This window comes from Oncorhynchus tshawytscha, linkage group LG13 (assembly GCF_018296145.1).
Source record: "Oncorhynchus tshawytscha isolate Ot180627B linkage group LG13, Otsh_v2.0, whole genome shotgun sequence".
Lineage (NCBI taxonomy): Eukaryota > Metazoa > Chordata > Actinopteri > Salmoniformes > Salmonidae > Oncorhynchus > Oncorhynchus tshawytscha.
In genome coordinates, this window is record NC_056441.1 from 45,157,896 (window position 1) to 45,177,930 (window position 20,035).

Sequence of the window (20,035 nt, forward strand, 5' to 3'; positions counted from 1 at the left end):
TCATGCTGAAAGACCCAGCCACGTTTCATCTTCAATGCCCTTGCTGATTGAAGGAGGTTTTCACTCAAAATCTCACGATACATGGCCCCATTCATTCTTTCCTTTACACGGATCAGTCGTCCTGGTCCCTTTGCAGAAAAACAGTCCCAAAGCATGATGTTTCCACCCCCATGCTTCACAGTATGTATGGTGTTCTTTGGATGCAACTCAGCATTCTTTGTCCTCCAAACACGGCGAGTTGAGTTTTTACCAAAAAGTTATATTTTGGTTTCATCTGAACATATGACATTCTCCCAATCTTCTTCTGGATCATCCAAATGCTCTCTAGCAAACTTCAGACGGGCCTGGACATGTACTGGCTTAAGCAGGGGGACACGTCTGGCACTGCAGGATTTGAGTCCCTGGCGGCGTAGTGTGTTACTGATGGCAGGCTTTGTTACTTTGGTCCCATCTCTCTGCAGGTCATTCACTAGGTCCCCCCTTGTGGTTCTGGGATTTTTGCTCACCGTTCTTGTGATCATTTTGACCCCACGGGGTGAGATCTTGCGTGGAGCCCCAGATCGAGGGAGATTATCAGTGGTCTTGTATGTCTTCCATTTCCTAATAATTGCTCCCCCATTTGATTTCTTCAAACCAAGCTGCTTACCTATTGCAGATTCAGTCTTCCCAGCCTGGTGCAGGTCTACAATTTTGTTTCTGGTGTCCTTTGACAGCTCTTTGGTCTTGGCCATAGTGGAGTTTGGAGTGTGACTGTTTGAGGTTGTGGACAGGTGTCTTTTATACTGATAACAAGTTCAAACAGCTGCCATTAATACAGGTAACGGGTGGAGGACAGAGGAGCCTCTTAAAGAAGAAGTTACAGGTCTGTGAGAGCCAGAAATCTTGCTTGTTTGTAGGTGACCAAATACTTATTTTCCACCATAATTTGCAAATAAATTCATTAAAAATCCTACAATGTGATTTTTGGGATTTTTGTTTCTCATTTTGTCTGTCATAGTTGAAGTGTACCTATGGTGAAAATTACAGGCCTCTCTCATCTTTTTAAGTGGGAGAACTTGCACAATTGGTGGCTGACTAAATACTTTTTTGCCCCACTGTATATATTAATGATCTTTTTTGTTTTTGTTGCTTGAGGCCCCCCAGGCTCCGCTCAAGGAGCAGAAAAATCTGCGGGTAGCTTCAAAGTTCTAAAGGAAATGGGGAGGGAGCAGTTTTTTGTCAGGCCACTGTGCCAAGGTCAATAAGGCGACATGTATTAAAAGATCAATAATTTATTTCCATACATATACATATCTTATATTTTATATCAATTTTAATATAATCCAAGTTTTTCTCATAATAGTAGAAACAATTGTCATTAATCCCCAATGGACTGGTTCATAATAATGGACTATTTCACCCTTACAGAGTTCCTTTGCATTGTTTGATGCGATTTGATTGCAAATGTGACATTCATTGAAATTAAGCTGCAGCAATTAAGCATTTTCAGAGCAGGGCAGAGAAAATACAAAGAAAGAATTGTAAATGTTAACAGAAAAGTACCTAAGTTAACTAATTTATTTAGTAAAAAGGTGCTACCTATAATACTGCCACCATCGTCGAGGCAGAGGCAGACGGCATATATGTGTCACTGTCTGGCAAAAAAAAGAGTATGGCATGTAAATACTCTTTTTGCCCAGACAGCATCAGATACATGGGCTATATATAGTAAGACAGCTGTTTCGCTCGCTGGGTTTGTCACGTTCAGACCTTAGTTCCTTTTTTTTATGTCTTTGTGTTAGGTTGGTCAGGGCGTGAGTTGGGGTCTATGTTCTTTTTTCTATGTTGTTATATTTCTATGTGTTTGGCCTAGTATGGTTCTCAATCAGAGGAAGGTGTCGTTCGTTGTCTCTGATTGAGAATCATACTTAGGTAGCCTGTTTTCCCCATTTTGGTTGTGGGTGTTTAATTTCTGTTTAGTGTCTGTTCACCTGGCAGAACTGTTTCGTTTTCTCTTCGTTGTTAATTTCTGTAGTGTTCAGTTTGTTCTATTAAAACATGAGGAACACTTACCACGCTGCATATTGGTCCGATCCTTCTTACTCTTCCTCAGACGAAGAAGAGATTTGTTACAGGGATGCTTTCTCCGGTGAGATAGTTTCAGCCACTTGCAAATTGAAGGCAAGTTGCCGGGTGCACAGTGCAATTTTCGGATGCTGGAATTATTTTGGATGAACGTGCGAAGGTTACCTACTTTTTGAAGTGATTTGTATGACAATCAGATGAAAACATCATGACTGGTTATGTTCTTGCCACATTAAACTGTAATACATTTTTACAGTTAAATTACATGTCTTTATAATAAAAACCCACTTAAAAAATGGTGCACGCACAAGGGGAGGGAGGGGGCCTCAGACAGGCCTCTGCCTGGAGCCTCTAAATCACTAAGTCCGCCCCTGCTCCCTCCACCCAGCCCCCTACCACCCCTGCTCCATTTGTGTTGCATGCCGTCAGAAACCCAAACAACCCTTGTGGACAGAGTGTCTATTTCATCTCCCCACATATCTCTTTCCCTCTTCCTGCACAGACAATCTCATTCATTAGGAACACGCAACAGTCAGTCAACAAAGGGAGATTCTGTTACATTGGGAAACAAGGAAAAACAAGGCAAATCAAACCAGCAGCTCTAACTTGATATAAGATTATCATGCATTCTTGTTGTGTCTGACCTACTTCAGAAAGGTACTCACCTGAGATAAGAATGTCTGGGATATGACATGTTTCAGGTCGACATGGCATCCTGAGCATGGCAGATCAGAACTGCTGAGGTTTCTGGGTGGGTTTGTACGTACAACTTGTTGTGAGAATATTATTGACTCAATGTGAGTGTTCAAGATGTCGAATATAGGATTATTTCACAATATAGGATAATTATTGCAAAGTTATTGGTTAAATGACTCTCCAGGCATAATGAAGATTGGCTGTTCTTTACAGAGCTGTGTATAATCAGCTCAAACACACACACAATGACTTGCTCTCCCAGGCCAAGTAGTGGAAGACAATTGATAGAATATTATACAGTATGCAAAGCTGTGGGGACTTGGGGTGTGAGCTGTGGGGACTCGGGATACCATAGAATGACGTGTTTGGCGATGAATGCTTTGCATTTCTGTCTGCTCAATAGGTCTGTTGTAGATACTTGTTAAAGGATGTGTGAGAGGATTTTCTAAAATACCGAGTAAACATAGACTAGCCATCAGTGTAACCAGCACACTTCCAAACACGTTAAAGGCTTTAGCACTTCCAATGATATTTAAAAGTCTTCTCCACTGGGAAAAATACATTTAACTAAGTCAACGTCATCTGTATGTTACATTAGTGTTTTACCCAGAGGGCTGCCATTCCATGTTAAATTCAGGACAACTTAGTGAGTTGGGTGTGTGAAACTGACTGTTCTGCTTGTCCCCAGGCATGTAGCTGTCACTGTAACTGTGATGGAGTTAAAGGCAGTAAGGTAAGTGGCGTAACACCATCCATCCACCATCTAAATCTGTCTTTTACTATATTTTATTTATTAACCTTACTCCAGAAAGAGAGCCCCTTGCACCCTAATTAACTAATTACCTTGTTGTGTGGGTGGGGCGGGGGAGTGTGGGAGTCATCGGTGGGACTCCAGTGGGAGTCATCGGGTCAGTTGCTGGACTGCCATTAGTGTCATTGTAAGGGTTGACAGTCCCCCACAAAGCGGAAGGTGTATCATCGGAAGCAGAGTATACTCTGCGCATCGATGTTTTTCTTGCTGAGACGGCCGCAGTGCTTGCGGAAGTGTCCAAAGGGCAAGAGAAGTTCATCTCAACTACCGTATTGCACGACTGCAAGGAGGAGGGAAGTTGCTCATTCACAGAGACAGCTGGCTCGAAATCATGAAAATAATTTTCAATCAGATTGGCTGATGGAATGTGTCGAGATATCGTAATATCTCCTTGGATTAGACTCTGCCCCAAGAGGTTTCTAAACGTCTTTTTCCCAGGGGGTGCTTTCGACAGATACCCCTCGTGAATGACTGCGTTGCAGTTAGCGTTTAGGGAAGACAGTGTGGTCGGTGGAGAAGGCACTGTAGCCTGTTGGTTTTCCAATCCATCAATGGGAGTAACCGATCCATCAATTCTGTTCCAAGTAGCAGGGGTACAGTTTCGAGGCTGGTAACATACACAGGGTGGACGAGCGATACGTCCTTGAAGTGTAGTTTCAGCATGACTCTCAATCTGAGAGGCGAGGTAGTCTGAATGACGCCTCAAAGTGTAGTGTCGCATCGTTCCACTTTTAACCAACGTTTAGTTGGCTTCAAAGCTCTTTTGAGATCATTGAACAATCTTTGAGAGATGAGTGATATTGTCGCACCCGAATCAATTAGCACATGACAAGTTAAGCAGTCCTCCAGGAGTGTCTCCAGGTATGGTCGTTTGGATTCCTGTTTAGTGGACATATTCCCCACAAAGTGGAGTGGTCATTCGCAACGACGTGATGTGTCAATTCTGTTCAAGGTGGAAGCAGATCGACTTTTCAGATTTTGAGTGGGCTTGGCTTTAACGAAGCGTTTGACCTTTTTCTTCGCAACCTTTGTATCAGAGTCTATAGACAAAGCCTGTGGGCTTGTTTCTTGATCAAGCAGGCCCTGGATAGGGTCTCGAGTGAGAGCGGGAGAGATTTGAATTTTAACGTCCTTGCTATGTGTGTTAATTCCTGCGGACCTGGTGTCCGGTAATTCCCCGTCTAGTCCTTGTGGCTTATCTTTTACCCTTTTCTCAAATGTTTCTCGCTTTAGTTCTTCACGTAGTGGAGCTTCTGGAGAACACTGGTCTACGTTTTGATCATCTTTCAACCCTTTGTTACCCTTGTGCTCTGACACTTTGTGTGGGTTGGGTGCAGGAACGTAGTGAACAGGTCGATTATAGCGGTATTCGTTTTGATGGCTACGTACTTTACAATGGGGAATGACCGCGGGGGATATTGGAATCATGGTTTCGTGGTAGAAACTGTTGTTGTGCGTCATCTCTCAACGCTCCAATACCTGATAATGCACCCTCTAACTGGAGTGAGTGCTCCTGGTCAAACTTCAAAACCGAGTGGTCAGGGCTCTTAGAGTTGCGAGCTTTTGATGCCTCAAAAGCTGTGCTTGCAAGTAGAGGTCGCCCGATTATGATTTTTCAACGCCGATACCGATGCCTATGCCGATTATTGGAGGACCAAAAAGCCGATACCGATTAATCGGACGTTTTTTTATATTTTTTTTATGTATTTGTAATAATGACAATTACAACAATACTGAATGAACACTTATTTTAACTTAATATGATACATCAATAAAATCAATTTAGCCTCAAGTAAAAAATGAAACATGTTCAATTTGGTTTAAATAATGCAAAAACAAAGTGTTGGCGAAGAAAGTAAAAGTGCAAAATGTGCTATGTAAGAAAGCTAACGTTTCAGTTCCTTGCTCAGAACATGAGAACATATGAAAGCTGGTGGTTCCTTTTAACATGAGTCTTCAAAATTCCCAGGTAAGAAGTTTTAGGTTGCAGTTATTATAGGAATTATAGGACTATTTCCCTCTATACCATTTGTATTTAATTAACCGTTGACTATTGGATGTTCTTACAGTCACTTTAGTATTGCCAGTGTAACAGTATAGCTTCCGTCCCTCTCCTCGCTCCTCCCTGGGTTCGAACCAGCAACACAACGACAACAGCCACCACATCGAAGCAGCGTTACCCATGCAGAGCAAGGGAAACAACCACCCCAAGGCTCAGAGCGAGTGAAGTTTGAAACGCTATTAGCGCGCGCTAACTAGCCAGCCATTTCACTTCGGTTACACCAGCCCCATCTCGGGAGTTGATAGGCTTAAAGTCATAAACAGCGCAATGCTTGACGCACAACGAAGAGCTGCTGGCAAAACGCTGGAGAGTGCTGTTTGAATGAATGTTTATGCGCCTGCTTCTGCCTACCACCGCTCAGTCAGAGTACATGCAACGCAGGACACGCTAGATAATATCTAGTAATATCATCAACCATGTGTAGTTAACTAGTGATTATGATTGATTGTTTTTTATAAGATAAGTTTAATGCTAGCTAGCAACTTACCTTGGCTTACTGCATTTGCGTAACAGGCAGTCTCCTTGTGGAGTGCAACGAGAGAGAGGCAGGTCGTTATTGCGTTGGACTAGTTAACTGTAAGGTTGTAAGATTGGATCCCCCGAGCTGACAAGGTGAAAATCTGTCGTTCTGCCCCTGAACGAGAGAGTTAACCCACCGTTTCTAGGCCGTCATTGAAAATAAGAATGTGTTCTTAAGTTCATTGCAATATGATGTTGTTACAATTTTCATTGAAGGTGTTTTTGCCCGGTGAGGTCTCTGCACTGATCTGTTGAGTGGCAACCCTGGACCACCTGGTCCTAAAGTCATCAAAGGCATCCCAGGACAACCAGGAGATAGAGACTGGTTCTGAGAAATATGTATATTCAGTTTCAAATACGTTCTTCTTTAAAAGAGCAGTACAGGAATAAGGATATGGAATTGAAGGTGCAGTTTGCAACTGTCATGTGAGGTAAAAGTTAGGGGTTCGGTCTTTTTGACAAATGTAACAGTTAGTTTTTTGCTTTGTTTCATGGAGTGTATGTTTTATAGGCTGGGTTACTGTAAAGCACATATCATTGTTTGTTTTTACATTTCACTGTTTAGGGCTTTATGAATAAAATGTCATTTTGACTTGATTTGAGTACATTGAGTTGTCGCTGGGGCAATGAGAGCTCTAGTTACTTTGATGCTTCACAGGCAAGAACCACTGAACAACCACAACCACTTCCTGCCTGTCGTTATGTCTCTCTTAGCACCGTCACCCCACACCAAACGCGATCACAACACGCAGGTTAAAATATCAAAACAAACTCTGAACCAATTAAATTAATTTGGGGACAGGTCGAAAAGCATTAAACATTTATGGCACTTTAGCTAACTAACTTGCAGTTGCTAGCTAATTTGTCTTATTTCGGTAGCTTGCTGTTCCTGGCGAATTTGTCCTGGGATATAAACATTGAGTTATTTGTATCATGACACAAGGCGAGACCCAGATGCAGGTTGACCAGGGTGTCGGCGGTGGATGTCAGTGATGAGGGCTGGGTTCAGGATGTCTCTAGTGGGAACCCAGCACCGCTCCTCCGGGCCATAACCCTCCCAGTCAACCAGGTACTGGAAACCCCTGCCCTGTGGTCAAACACCCAGGAGATGTTTTACTGTGTAGGCCGGATGACCATCAATGACACAGGGAGGGGGAGGCAGAAGACAAAGAACAGTTAGACACAGGCTTAATCTTAGACAAATGGAAGGTAGGGTAAATACGGAGGGTACGGGGTAACGCAAGACTCTGGAGATGAGAAAAGGACCAATGAAACGAGGGGACAGTTTGCGGGACTCTACCCGAAGGGGCAGGTCCCGTGTGGACAGCCATACCCTCTGCCCAATGCGGTAGCAGGGAGCTGGGGTCCGGCGACGGTCCACTTGTCGACGATACCTGGAGTTGGTCATGAGAACAGCCCCCCTGGCTCTTCTACAGGTACGTCGACAGCGACAGACAAATATCTGGGCCGAGGATACGCTGACCTCCTGTTCTTGTTCCGGGAAGGGTGTTCCGGGCATACTCCACCCAAACCAGTTGTCGTCTCCAGGTTGTGGGATTGGTTGAGACCAGGCATCTCAGGGTGGTTTCCAGGTCTTGGTTGGCTCGCAGACGGACGGACGGCCCCAGTGGCCAGACACTCCTCTGTACTCCTCCATAGATTTGGTCTCTGGTCTGGACAGAGAATACAACTGACTCCGAGGTGGTGTAGTGCCTGGGAGAAGATCAATGGCACAGTCATAAGGACAGTATGGGGGGAGGGAAGTAGCACGTGCCTTACTGTAGACCTCCAGGAGGTCATGGTGCTCAGTGGGAATGGCAGAGACATCCACAGTCTTGCTAACGTCCTGAGGAAGACAACATGGGAAAGGCTGTGCTGCTTGAAGGCAGTGGGAATGACAAAAAGGACTCCAACCCAGGATGGAGCTTGTGGTCCAGTCTATCACAGGATTGTGTTTTTGTAGCCAGGAAAATTCCAAAACGACTGGAACATGGGGAGATGCAATGAGGAGGAACTGTATGGTCTCACTGTGGTTACCAGAAACCCGTAATTGAATGGGCACAGTACTATGGGTTACTTCCCCTATAGAGCAGCCCATGGGCACAGAGAGAGGCTGAGTGGGAATACCAAGCTCCAAAGCTATCGTGGCATCCATAAGACATTCATCAGCCCCAGAGTCAATGAGCACTCGGAGAGACTTGGATTGGTCTTCCCACAGCAGCACAAGCACAACAAAGGGTGTGCGGGTGATGGGAATTAGGTATCTCCCAGTCTGATTCACCATAGTACTGGTACCCACTAGAGACAAGGGTTTCCTAATAGTACAGGTAGCTATAAAATGTCCTGCCTTTCCACAGTACTGACAACAGTTACCGTTCATCCTCTGTGAGGACAACCTAGCTCTTCCCAACTGCAGTGGCCCAGGAGTATCCAACTCACCTATCATAGATTCACGAGACGGCTCGGGTGGCTTCGAATCCTCTCAGAAAAGCTGCCTTTGGAAACTTCCTGATTCCCTCAAAGGTGAACGAGCCATAGCGGGTGCACGAGTGTGCCCGAGACCAGACCTTCTCTCACTCCTATGTTCCCTTAGTTGTCCATTGATTTTGATGGTTAAGGCGATAAGGGAGTCGAGGTCCACCGGTAATTCCAGAGAGCTAGCTCATCCTTTACATCCTCAGATAATCTGTGCAGGAAAGTATCGAAAGAGACTCCGGATTCCAGGCACTCTCGGCGGCCAATGTGCGAAAATCAACAGCGTAGCCTACCACAGTACGGGAGTTTTGACTTAAATCAAGAAGTTTACTGGCCGCCTTTCTCCCAGATACCGGAGATTCAAATACCGTTCTCATCTCTGCCATAATTTTACCTGAAATGCAGAATTCACCAAGCGTTGGATTGTTCACCCACTAATAGGGAACGTGAGCTGGGTTTAGACCGTCGTGAGACAGGTTAGTTTTACCCTACTGATGATGTGTTGTTGCAATAGTAATCCTCTACTCCGACAATTAATCCACACACATAACGGTCAACCGAATCGTTTTTAAGTCATCTCTCCTCCTTCCAGGCTTTTTCTTCTTTGGACTTTATATGGCGATTGGCATCTAACTTTCATAGTTACCATGATGATCGACCGAACTCGGTTCATCTTTCTTTGGGTATCTGCTTCTATAAACCAATGAGGAGATGGGAGAGGCAGGACTTGCACCGCATTCAGCGTCACAATGTATTGGTAACACCAATACATGGACATAACAACAGCTCTTTTATGCCATGTCATGTCATACAATGACTAAGCCCATGAATTTTGTCTGACCGGGTGACCAAAGGTATATTACTATGGCCCTGAGTTTTTCCATGTTAGGTCACATGGTCAGGAAAAAGGCATTATTCCGATTTGACCTATTATCCTTTTTAGTAGATCAGTCAATCTGGATTGAATGCTTGAAAAATCTATTTCCTTGTTAAAGGCTTTCATCAATGCTAAATCAAACAATGTTGGGGTGATAGACAAAGTTTAATTTAGACTTGTAAGGCAATTTTCAAGGTGTAAAAGGTCAAATCTGATGAAAATTGATATAATGGAAATAGTAATAGGTTTAGGTAAAATACCTTTAATTCTGAACAAAAATTATCAAACATAAACAGACTATGGAATGGATGCATTAATAGTTACTTTTCATAGAGTTATTATGCTTTAAGACATTCAAATATACAGAAAATATGAAAATTCAAATGTGTTCAGCTACAGTTGTGGTCCTTAGCCCACTAAGGATCATTCTTAGATGATAGACCCTATCAGAAAACTGCGGGAGACCCTACTGAACCAAAATAACTTTACCCTGTAAGAATCTGACTTTCTGGGCCAGAGATATTGAAACTGTAATGCCATATCTAAGGGGTAAAATGTGTGGCCATAGATTCTCGCCAAATTTACTGAGTATATCAATACAAACTGACAATTTAATAATTTATACATACTTAGACTTTGGATTATAGTTACTTTTGGCATAATAATTATGCTTTTAGGCTTTAACAATGCATATACACAGTAAAAGCATGTGCATAATTTTCTCAGACAGTGTAAACCTCTCAAACTACTCAGAAAGACACTTCTGAACAATAAGCACTTTACTTTGTGAGGATCGGACATTCTGAGGCAGAGATATTGGCGTGAGATATTGGAACTAATGCGGTCAAAGTGGACATTGTTGGGGTAATGATAGAGTTTGTCCATATTCACATCCATATGACTAACATGCAGATGTATTCTTAAATATACTGTACATACTTGGAAAATGGCAACGTCCATCATTACAATTTACATTACATTACAGTACTTTTTGTCAAGGCGGTTTTACATTGTATGGGGAGATTTTATTCTAATGATTTTTGGGGGGGTCACGTCCTTTTATGTCTTTGGATCTGTAGGGTCCCTATGGTATACCAGGCTCTACATAGCCCAAGGGGGAGAAAGGTCCCATGTCCCCAGGAAACAGGGGGCCTGTGGGCTCACCCGGGGATCCAGGAGTTCCTGTGAGCGATGGGACTGAAAGGGTCCCTGGATAGCCAGGACTGAAAGGCCAACCTTTCGTTAATCTGATGACTGTTATTTATTTAATCGTTACCTGATTAAATTAATCATGTAACAATTAACCCATTAGGATTTGGGGCACCATGGAAGAGGTTGTTTAAAGAGTTACCATCTCCTGAATTAAACTCTAAAGGTCTTTACCTATCACATCCAAAAAACAGTCAACGTATTAAACATTACCTCTTATCATATCTTCATTCTGAACAGTCGTAACCTCATGCATCTGTAAAAGCCCCAGCCTTACTCATGATTCAGTACTACACAAATTGGTTTAATTATTTATTTACTAGCTAACTAAATAATAACACAGAAGTAACATACACCCTTTACATGAGACAACAGTCCCTAGTGGACTGACACAATATGATGGCTTGTTACAACGGCAGAGAGAGAGAGAGAGGGACACTTATCATTTACACATTTCAGAACTATTCTCATGTTAATCATATACTTTTCACATGAACCGCCACCCGTTTATGAATAAGAAATCATTGATGTATTTTCGTGTGAGTGCCTTTGTTCGCCGTTTATCTCTGTCCGAACCAGGCCTTTCCTTGGCTAATATTAATCCTTGTTGGCAATCCTTTTATGCACTCTGGACAAAAGGGACAGTTCTGTCAGTCTGACACGCTCTCTGACCTCACTCGGGGAGTGGCTACTTAATATGAACAGTTTATAGGAGATAGATTCTCTTACACCTCCTAAAATCACAATTTGTAATGACATCACAAAATGAAAACCAATATGACATTAGTTTTCTATAGCTCCCCACTGACCATTCCCCACATTCTTATGATAGAATTATTGTTCCAGTATCCACTTTTAACAAAGGCATTCCTTTTGTTCATACTGGAGGAGAGAAAAAGGCCCCTGCTGTAATTTACAACAGGGTGTGAACTGTCGACCATCCAGTAACTCCCTTCCCCCCCTCTGTGGGCGAGAGAGGCCTCGTTACTGCCATCCCCCTCCAGTCTGATATGACCCATTCTGATCATCACAGGACAGTCATGACTAAATATATTCAGTAAGCAACAAATATCAACATACTGTACTAGGCTCACCCATATTGAGAATGTATCATCTAATGCACAATTGCGCTGTTTCCCGACATTTGTTAATTTTGGTATAGCCTGTCCTCCTTATAGAATTATCAGCTGTTGTCAAAAACACTTGGGTCTGAAAATAAGATTCTCTTCCTCAATAGCATACAACGTATTCCTACTACATGTAGATGAAAAGCCGAATTGAATATGACATCCTGGCATTTGTAATTCCAAGATGGCGTAGCAGTCAAGATGTCTTTGTCCTGTCGTATCCCTTGTATATATCGTTTTATATATTTTTCGTCGCATATCCTTTAAAATATTTTGCAAAACCTCATCATCTAAATACTCTCCTGCAACCCGCCTCACCCAATGTGGCGTGGATCTGCTTTTTTTTCCCTAAAGTATTTATATTAACTTCGGATCTGGAATCCCTCAACTGAAGCTAGCCAGCTAACTACCAGATATTAGTCAGCAAACCATTGCCAGCGGTCATCAGCTAACCTTCAGCTCGTGACTCTACGTGACTCTAACTAGACTATAACGGACCTGTTATTTTTATCCCTGGATTCCTACCGCAAACTGAACATTTTCATCTGGATCTTCACAACTAGCTAACTGCAATCCCAGAGGACTACTCCTGGCTAGCGTTTCCATCCCAGAGCAAGCACCAATTTAGCTTGAAGCTAGCCCGGACAGGGTGCCTGTGCTTCCACCGAAGCATGCTCCTGGGCTACAATGTTGGCCTGCTAGCTACCTAGAGCTACTTGGAACCCTACTAATTCCACGACTGGTCTATCGACGTCACCGCACGAAGAGGCAAAAACAGACTTACCACCATTGCGACGTCCCCCCCCCAAAGGCTAACTTTCTAGCCCCTGCTATCTGCTTGCTTGCTAACCCGGTCTGCTAACTGCTAGCTTGCCTGCCCGGTCTGCTAACTGCTAGCCCTTGCTAACTGCTTGCTTGCTAACCCGGTCTGCTAACTGCTAGCTTGCCTGCCCGGTCTGCTAACTGCTAGCTCTTGCAACCCGGCCTGCTAACTGCTAGCTTGCCCTGGTCTACTAGCTGCTAGCTTGTTTAGCTCCGGCCTACTAACTGTTAGCTTGTCAGCCTGCTAACTGTCTGAATCGCTGTGTCCCCAGCCAGCCCAACCACTCACTGGACCCATATGTTCACTTGGCTACGCATGCCTCTCTCTAACATCAATATGCCTTGTCCATTACTGTCCTGGTTAGTGATTACTGTCTTATTTCACTGTAGAGCCTCTAGCCCTGCTCAATATGCCTTAACCAACCATGTTGTTCCACCTCCGACATATGCGATGACATCACCTGGTTTAAACCTCTCTAGAGACTATATCTCTCTCTTCATTACTCAATGCCTAGGTTTACCTCCAATGTACTCACATCCTACCTTACCTTTGTCTGTACACTATGCCTTGAATCTATGCTATCGTGCTCAGAAACCTGCTCCTTTTACTCTCTGTTCTGAACGTGCTAGACGGCCAGTTCGTATAGGCTTTAGCCGTACCCTTATCCTACTTCTCCTCTGTTCCTCTGGTGATGTGGAGGTTAATCCAGGTCCTGCAGTGCCTAGCTCCACTCCCACCCCCCAGGTGCTCTCATTTGTTGACTTCTGTAAATGTAAAAGCCTTGGTTTCATGCATGTTAACATTAGAAGCCTACTCCCCAAGTTTGTTTTACTCACTGCTTTAGCACACTCTGCCAACCCAGATGTCTTAGCCGTGTCTGAATCCTGGCTTAGGAAAACCACCAAAAACCCTGAAATCTCCATTGCTAACTATAACGTTTTCCGCCAAGATAGAACTGCCAAAGGGGGCTGTGTTGCAATTTACTGCAAAGATAGCCTGCAGAGTTCTGTATTACTTTCTAAGTCTGTACCCAAACAATTTGAGCTTCTACTTCTAAAAATTCACCTTTCCAGGAACAAGTCTCTCACTGTTGCCACTTGCTATAGACCTCCCTCTGCCCCCAGCTGTGCCCTCGATACTATATGTGAACTGATTGCCCCCCATCTATCTTCTGAGCTCGTGCTACTAGGTGACCTAAACTGGGACATGCTTAACACCCCGGCCATCCTACAAACTAAGCTTGATGCCCTCAATCTCACACAAATTATCAATGAACCTACCAGGTACAACCCCAAATCAGTAAACACGGGCACCCTCATAGATGTCATCCTAACTAATTTGCCCTCCAAATACACCTCTGCTGTTTTCAATCAAGATCTCAGCGATCACTGCCTCATTGCCTGCATCCGTAATGGGTCTGCGACCAAACAACCACCCCTCATCACTGTCAAACGCTCCCTGAAACACTTCTGCGAGCAGGCCTTTCTAATTGACCTGGCCGGGGTATCCTGGAATGACATTGACCTCATCCCGTCAGTAGATGATGCCTGGCTATTCTTTAAAAGTGCCTTCCTCACCATCTTAAATAAGCATGCCCCTCTCAAAAAATGTAGAACTAGGAACAGATATAGTCCTTGGTGAACACCAGACCTGTCTGCCCTTGACCAGCACCAAAACATCCTGTGGCGTTCTGCATTAGCATCGAATAGCAACCGTGATATGCAACTTTTCAGGGAAGTTAGGAACAAATATACACAGGCAGTTAGAAAAGCTAAGGCAAGCTTTTTCAAACAGAAATTTGCATCCTGTAGTACTAACTCAAAAAAGTTCTGGGACACTGTAAAGTCCATGGAGAATAAGAGCACCTCCTCCCAGCTGCCCACTGCTCTGAGGCTAGAAAACATTGTCACCACCGATAAATCCACTCTAATTGAGAATTTCAATAAGCATTTCTCTACGGCTGGCCATGCTTTCCACATTGCTCCCCCTACCCCGGTCAACTGCCCGGCACCCACCAAAGCCCCCACCATTTCTCCTTTACCCAAATCCAGATAGCCGATGTTCTGAAAGAGCTGCAAAATCTGGACCCCTACAAATCAGCCGGGCTAGACAATCTGGACCCTCTCTTTCTAAAATGATCTGCCAAAATTGTTGCAACCCTTATTACTAGCCTGTTCAACCTCTCTTTCGTATCGTCTGAGATTCCCAAAGATTGGACAGCTGCCGCGGTCATCCCCCTCTTCAAAGGGGGTGACACTCTAGACCCAAGCTGCTACAGACCTATATCTATCCTACCCTGTCTTTCTGAGGTCTTCGATAGCCAAGTTAACAAACAGATTACTGACCCTTTCGAATCCCACCATACCTTCTCCGCTATGCAATCTGGTTTCAGAGCTGGTCATGGGTGCACCTCAGCCACGCTCAAGGTTCTAAACGACATCATAACCGCCATTGATAAGAGACATTACTGTGCAGCCGTATTCATCGACCTGGCCAAGGCTTTCGACTCTGTCAATCACAACATTCTTATTGGTAGACTCGACAGCCTTGGTTTCTCAAATGATTGCCAAACCCACTGGCTACAGGTTATCTACAAGTCTCTGCTAGGTAAAGCCCTGCCTTATCTCAGCTCACTGGTCACCATAGCAGCACCCACTCGTAGCATGCTCTACAGCAGGTATATCTCACTAGTCACCCCCAAAGGCAATTCCTCCTTTGGTCGTCTTTCCTTCCAGTTCTCTGCTGCCCATGACTGGAACGAATTGCAAAAATCTCTGAAGCTGGAGACTCACATCTCCCTCACTAGCTTTAAGCACCAGCTGTCAGAGCATTTTACAGATCACTGCACCTGTACTTAGCCTATCTGTAAACAGCCCAGCCCTATCTACCTACCTCATCCCCATACTGGTATTTATTTATTTATTTAGCTCCTTTGCACCCCAGTATCTCTACCTGCACATTCATCTTCTGCCGATCTACCATTCCAGTGTTTAATTGCTCTATTGTAATTACTTCGCCACCATGGCCTATATATTTCCTTAACTTACCTCATTTGCACTCACTGTATATAGACTTTTTGTTTTCTTTTGTTCTACTGTATTATTGAATGTATGTTTTGTTTATTCCATGTGTAACTCTGTGTTGTTGTATGTGTCAAATTGCTACGATTTATCTTGGCCAGGTCGCAGTTGCAAATGAGAACTTGTTCTCAACTAGCCTACCTGGTTTAAAGCATACATACCCATATTGGGAATGTATAATCTAATGGACAATTGCGCTGTTTCCCAACCTTTGTTCTTTTTGGTATAGCCTGTCCCCCTTATAGAATTATCAGCTGTTGTCAAAAACACTTGGGTCTGAAAATAAGATTATCTTCCTCAATAGCATACAACGTATTCCTACTACATGTAGATGAAAAGCCGAATTGAATATGACATCCTGGCATTTACATACTGTTATATTTCCACATACATTATCAACCTACTACTTAGAATGCAAATTTGGATATTCAGACATGACCACATTAATTCATATCTCTAATTGATGAATGTCTGTGCTGAAAACAAACATCATCAAATGAGCAGTTGATTTGATTTGGATCTCTTTTAGTCCCCATTTGGACTAAACTTCCAAGAGTCCTTAAACACCTTAAACACTTTCACATATAACACACTATTACAAACATACATAATACTAGCATAATGACCCAATAAATACTCAATCTAAAAAATATTGATTATTCATCTACTATGGTCACACAACATTTCTATATATTATATTTAAATTATTTTAAAATATTGTTTAAATGTATATATTGAAAGGTTTCTAGTTTGCTCAGTTAATTTATTCAATTTCTTTATTGCTCTAAATCGAAATGTTCTTTTGCCCATTCACTTTTCTGTCTGGATAATGCATAGATGGTGGACAATCTATTCCTAGTATTTACGGAATGTCTGTCTCTTACCAACTGAAACCTGCTGTGAATAGAACTCGGCCGTTTTAAATGATGTATATTATAAAATAAAATAAGCATGTTTTTTCAATTACCTTTTCGATTGATGACCAACCAAGAACACTGCGTATGACTGCAAGAGAATAACCATATCTCCACCTTAAAACAAGCAGTTAATTAATTGACGCCCATATTGAATTATGTATTATTTGGTGTCAAAAATAGTTATTTAGAGCCTTGAGATACAGAAGCACACTCCCAGGTTTGTATTCGCTCCCGAGTGAAGTTCCTCTGGATACAGATTTAGGATCAGCTTCCTCTCCCTAAATCCTAACCCTAATCATTGGTGGGGGAAATTAGAAACTGACCCAAGATCACCTGGCACACTTGCATGCATCTGGCTGATCTGGCGTGTAACCATTATTCCATTAGTCCACTAAAACAAGAGTTTCTATTGGACAAATTCATTTCTTTTGCTTCCACTTAAGGAAACTTTTGTAACAAAATCAGGGGAATGAATACATCCCCTGATCACCGGCACACTCAGTTCACTTTCATAGCAGTCACAAACAGCATCATCACTTTTCTTGTTGTATTATTCCTTCTCGCATCTACGCACTCTCATTCTCAACTTTTCCATTCGCTTGTGGACTTCAGTGCACAGCACAACAGCTGTCTGTTACCTGCCGAAAAAACCTCTCCAAGCGAAACCTTCATACCAAGACCAGACGGAGAGCACACACTACACCGGTTTTAAGTTTTCTGCACTGGCTGCCTGTGAGTTAGAATTCATTTTAAGGTTCTTCTTTTGGTAGGTCCCAGTAGTCCCTCAGGTCCTCTGGCACTGGCCGTTTAACTATTCCAAAGAATAGGACCAAGATGAATGGAGAGCCAGCCTTTAGTAATTATGCCTCCAGCCTCTGGAATATCCTGCCAGAGAATATAAGCAGGGCCAAAACTTTGGACAGATCTTAAACTTTTCCTTCGTTTTTTTATAGTGTTTCAGTTTTTATTGTTATTGTTTTATTTTTTTGTGCACTTTTGTTTGTTGTGGTAAATATTTCTGTTTTTCTTTGCATTGTTTTGTATTAGTTTTTTTTCCCGTGAAGCCAATTGCGTTGCATTCCATGTTTGAAGCTTGATTTGTTCTGACCAAAATGCTAACCGCTACACAGCCTTTCGCTGACACCATATTAGCTAACATCATAGTCAACATAGCTACTAGAACTAACGCGTTAGTAAACCAACAATCCAATCCATGTGTATAATCATGCAGTTGTAACGGATGTGAAAAGCTAGCTTAGTTAGCGGTGGTGCGCGCTAAATAGTGTTTCAATCAATGACGTCACTTGCTCTGAGACCTTGAAGTAGTGGTTCCCCTTGCTCTGCAAGGGCTACGGCTTTTGTGAAGTGATGGGTAACGATGCTTCGTGGGTGACTGTTGTTGATGTGTGCAGAGGGTCCCTGGTTCGCGCCCAGGTATGGGCGAGGGGACGGTCTAAAGTTATACTGTTACAACAGTACAGTGTACAGCAAGCAGTTTAGCAGTTACACCGGCAGGCACCGTTGCAATAAATTAATAAAATCGAAAGCTTACCTTTACTTGGAAGAGTTGCAGTGTTGGATAGCATTAGCCAGCTAGCTAACATAAATAGCATTCCTCTCTGTTTGAGTCAAGTTGTGAGTAGGCTAAATTAGCTGCATCAGCTAGCTAAGTAAGTTAAAGGTAAACTAAGAAGAATCAAATAAAAAATGTTGACACAGGTGTTATCACAGGTGCAAAATATGTGGACAGAGGAGCTCTAACAGTTCCCCTGTCCAGTTGTCTGTGTTATTTTGTGTTCTTAATTTTTTCTTTTTATTGACCAGTCTGAGATATGGCTTTTTCTTTGCAACTCTGCCTAGAAGGCCAGCATCCCGGAGTCGCCTCTTCACTGTTGACGTTAAGACTGGTGTTTTGCGGGTACTATTTGATGAAGCTGTCAGTTGAGGACTTGTGAGGAGTCTGTTTCTCAAACTAGACACTCTAATGTACTTGTCCTCTTTCTCAGTTGTGCATCGGGGCCCCCTACTCCTCTTTCTATTCTGGTTAGAGCCAGTTTGACCTTTTCTGTAAAGGGAGTAGTACACAGTGTTGTATGAGATCTTCAGTTTCTTGGCAATTTCACGTATGGAATAGCCTTCATTTCTTAGAACAAGAATAAACTTGACGAGTTTCAGAGGAAAGTTATTTGTTTCTAGCCATTTGAGCCTGTAATCGAACCCACAAATGCTGATGCTCCAGATGCTCAACTAGTCTAAAGAAGGCATGTTTTATTGCTTGTTTAATCAGACAACAGTTTTCAGCTGTGCAAACATAATTTCAAAAGTGGTTTCTATTGATCAATTAGCATTTTCAAATGATAAACTTTTACAAGCTATTTTTTAAATTTTATTTCACCTTTATTTAACCAGGTAGGCAAGTTGAGAACAAGTTCTCATTTACAATTGCAACCTGGCCAAGATAAAGCAAAGCAGTTCGACAGATACAACGACACAGAGTTACACATGGAGTAAAACAAACATACAGTCAATAATACAGTATAAACAAGTCTATATACAATGTGAGCAAATGAGGTGAGAAGGGAGGTAAAGGCAAAAAAGGCCATGGTGGCAAAGTAAATACAATATAGCAAGTAAAACACTGGAATGGTAGTTTTGCAATGGATGAATGTGCAAAGTAGAAATAAAAATAATGGGGTGCAAAGGAGCAAAATAAATAAATAAATTAAATACAGTTGGGAAAGAGGTAGTTGTTTGGGCTAAATTATAGGTGGGCTATGTACAGGTGCAGTAATCTGTGAGCTGCTCTGACAGTTGGTGCTTAAAGCTAGTGAGGGAGATAAGTGTTTCCAGTTTCAGAGATTTTTGTAGTTCGTTCCAGTCATTGGCAGCAGAGAACTGGAAGGAGAGGCAGCCAAAGAAAGAATTTGTTTTGGGAGTGACTAAAGAGATATACCTGCTGGAGCGTGTGCTACAGGTGGGAGATGCTATGGTGACCAGCGAGCTGAGATAAGGGGGGACTTTACCTAGCAGGGTCTTGTAGATGACATGGAGCCAGTGGGTTTGGCGACGAGTATGAAGCGAGGGCCAGCCAACGACAGCGTACAGGTCGCAATGGTGGGTAGTATATGGGGCTTTGGTGACAAAATGGATTGCACTGTGATAGACTGCATCCAATTTGTTGAGTAGGGTATTGGAGGCTATTTTGTAAATGACATCGCCAAAGTCGAGGATTGGTAGGATGGTCAGTTTTACAAGTGTATGTTTGGCAGCATGAGTGAAGGATGCTTTGTTGCGAAATAGGAAGCCAATTCTAGATAACACAATGTGCCATTGGAACACAGGAGTGATGGTTGCTGATAATGGGCCTCTGTACGC

General features: G+C 42.9%; 1 protein-coding gene across 1 annotated transcript in view; it reads left to right on the top strand.

Moving 5' to 3' along the window:
* The window catches only part of LOC112266045 (collagen alpha-5(IV) chain), a 45,949-nt gene that overhangs the window by 13,478 nt on the left and 12,436 nt on the right, over window positions 1–20,035 (top strand). Inside the window, exon 5 of the mRNA XM_024443537.2 lies at window positions 3,449–3,493. Coding sequence (XP_024299305.1) covers window positions 3,449–3,493 — 45 coding nt within the window. The remainder of the gene's footprint in view (window positions 1–3,448; window positions 3,494–20,035) is intronic.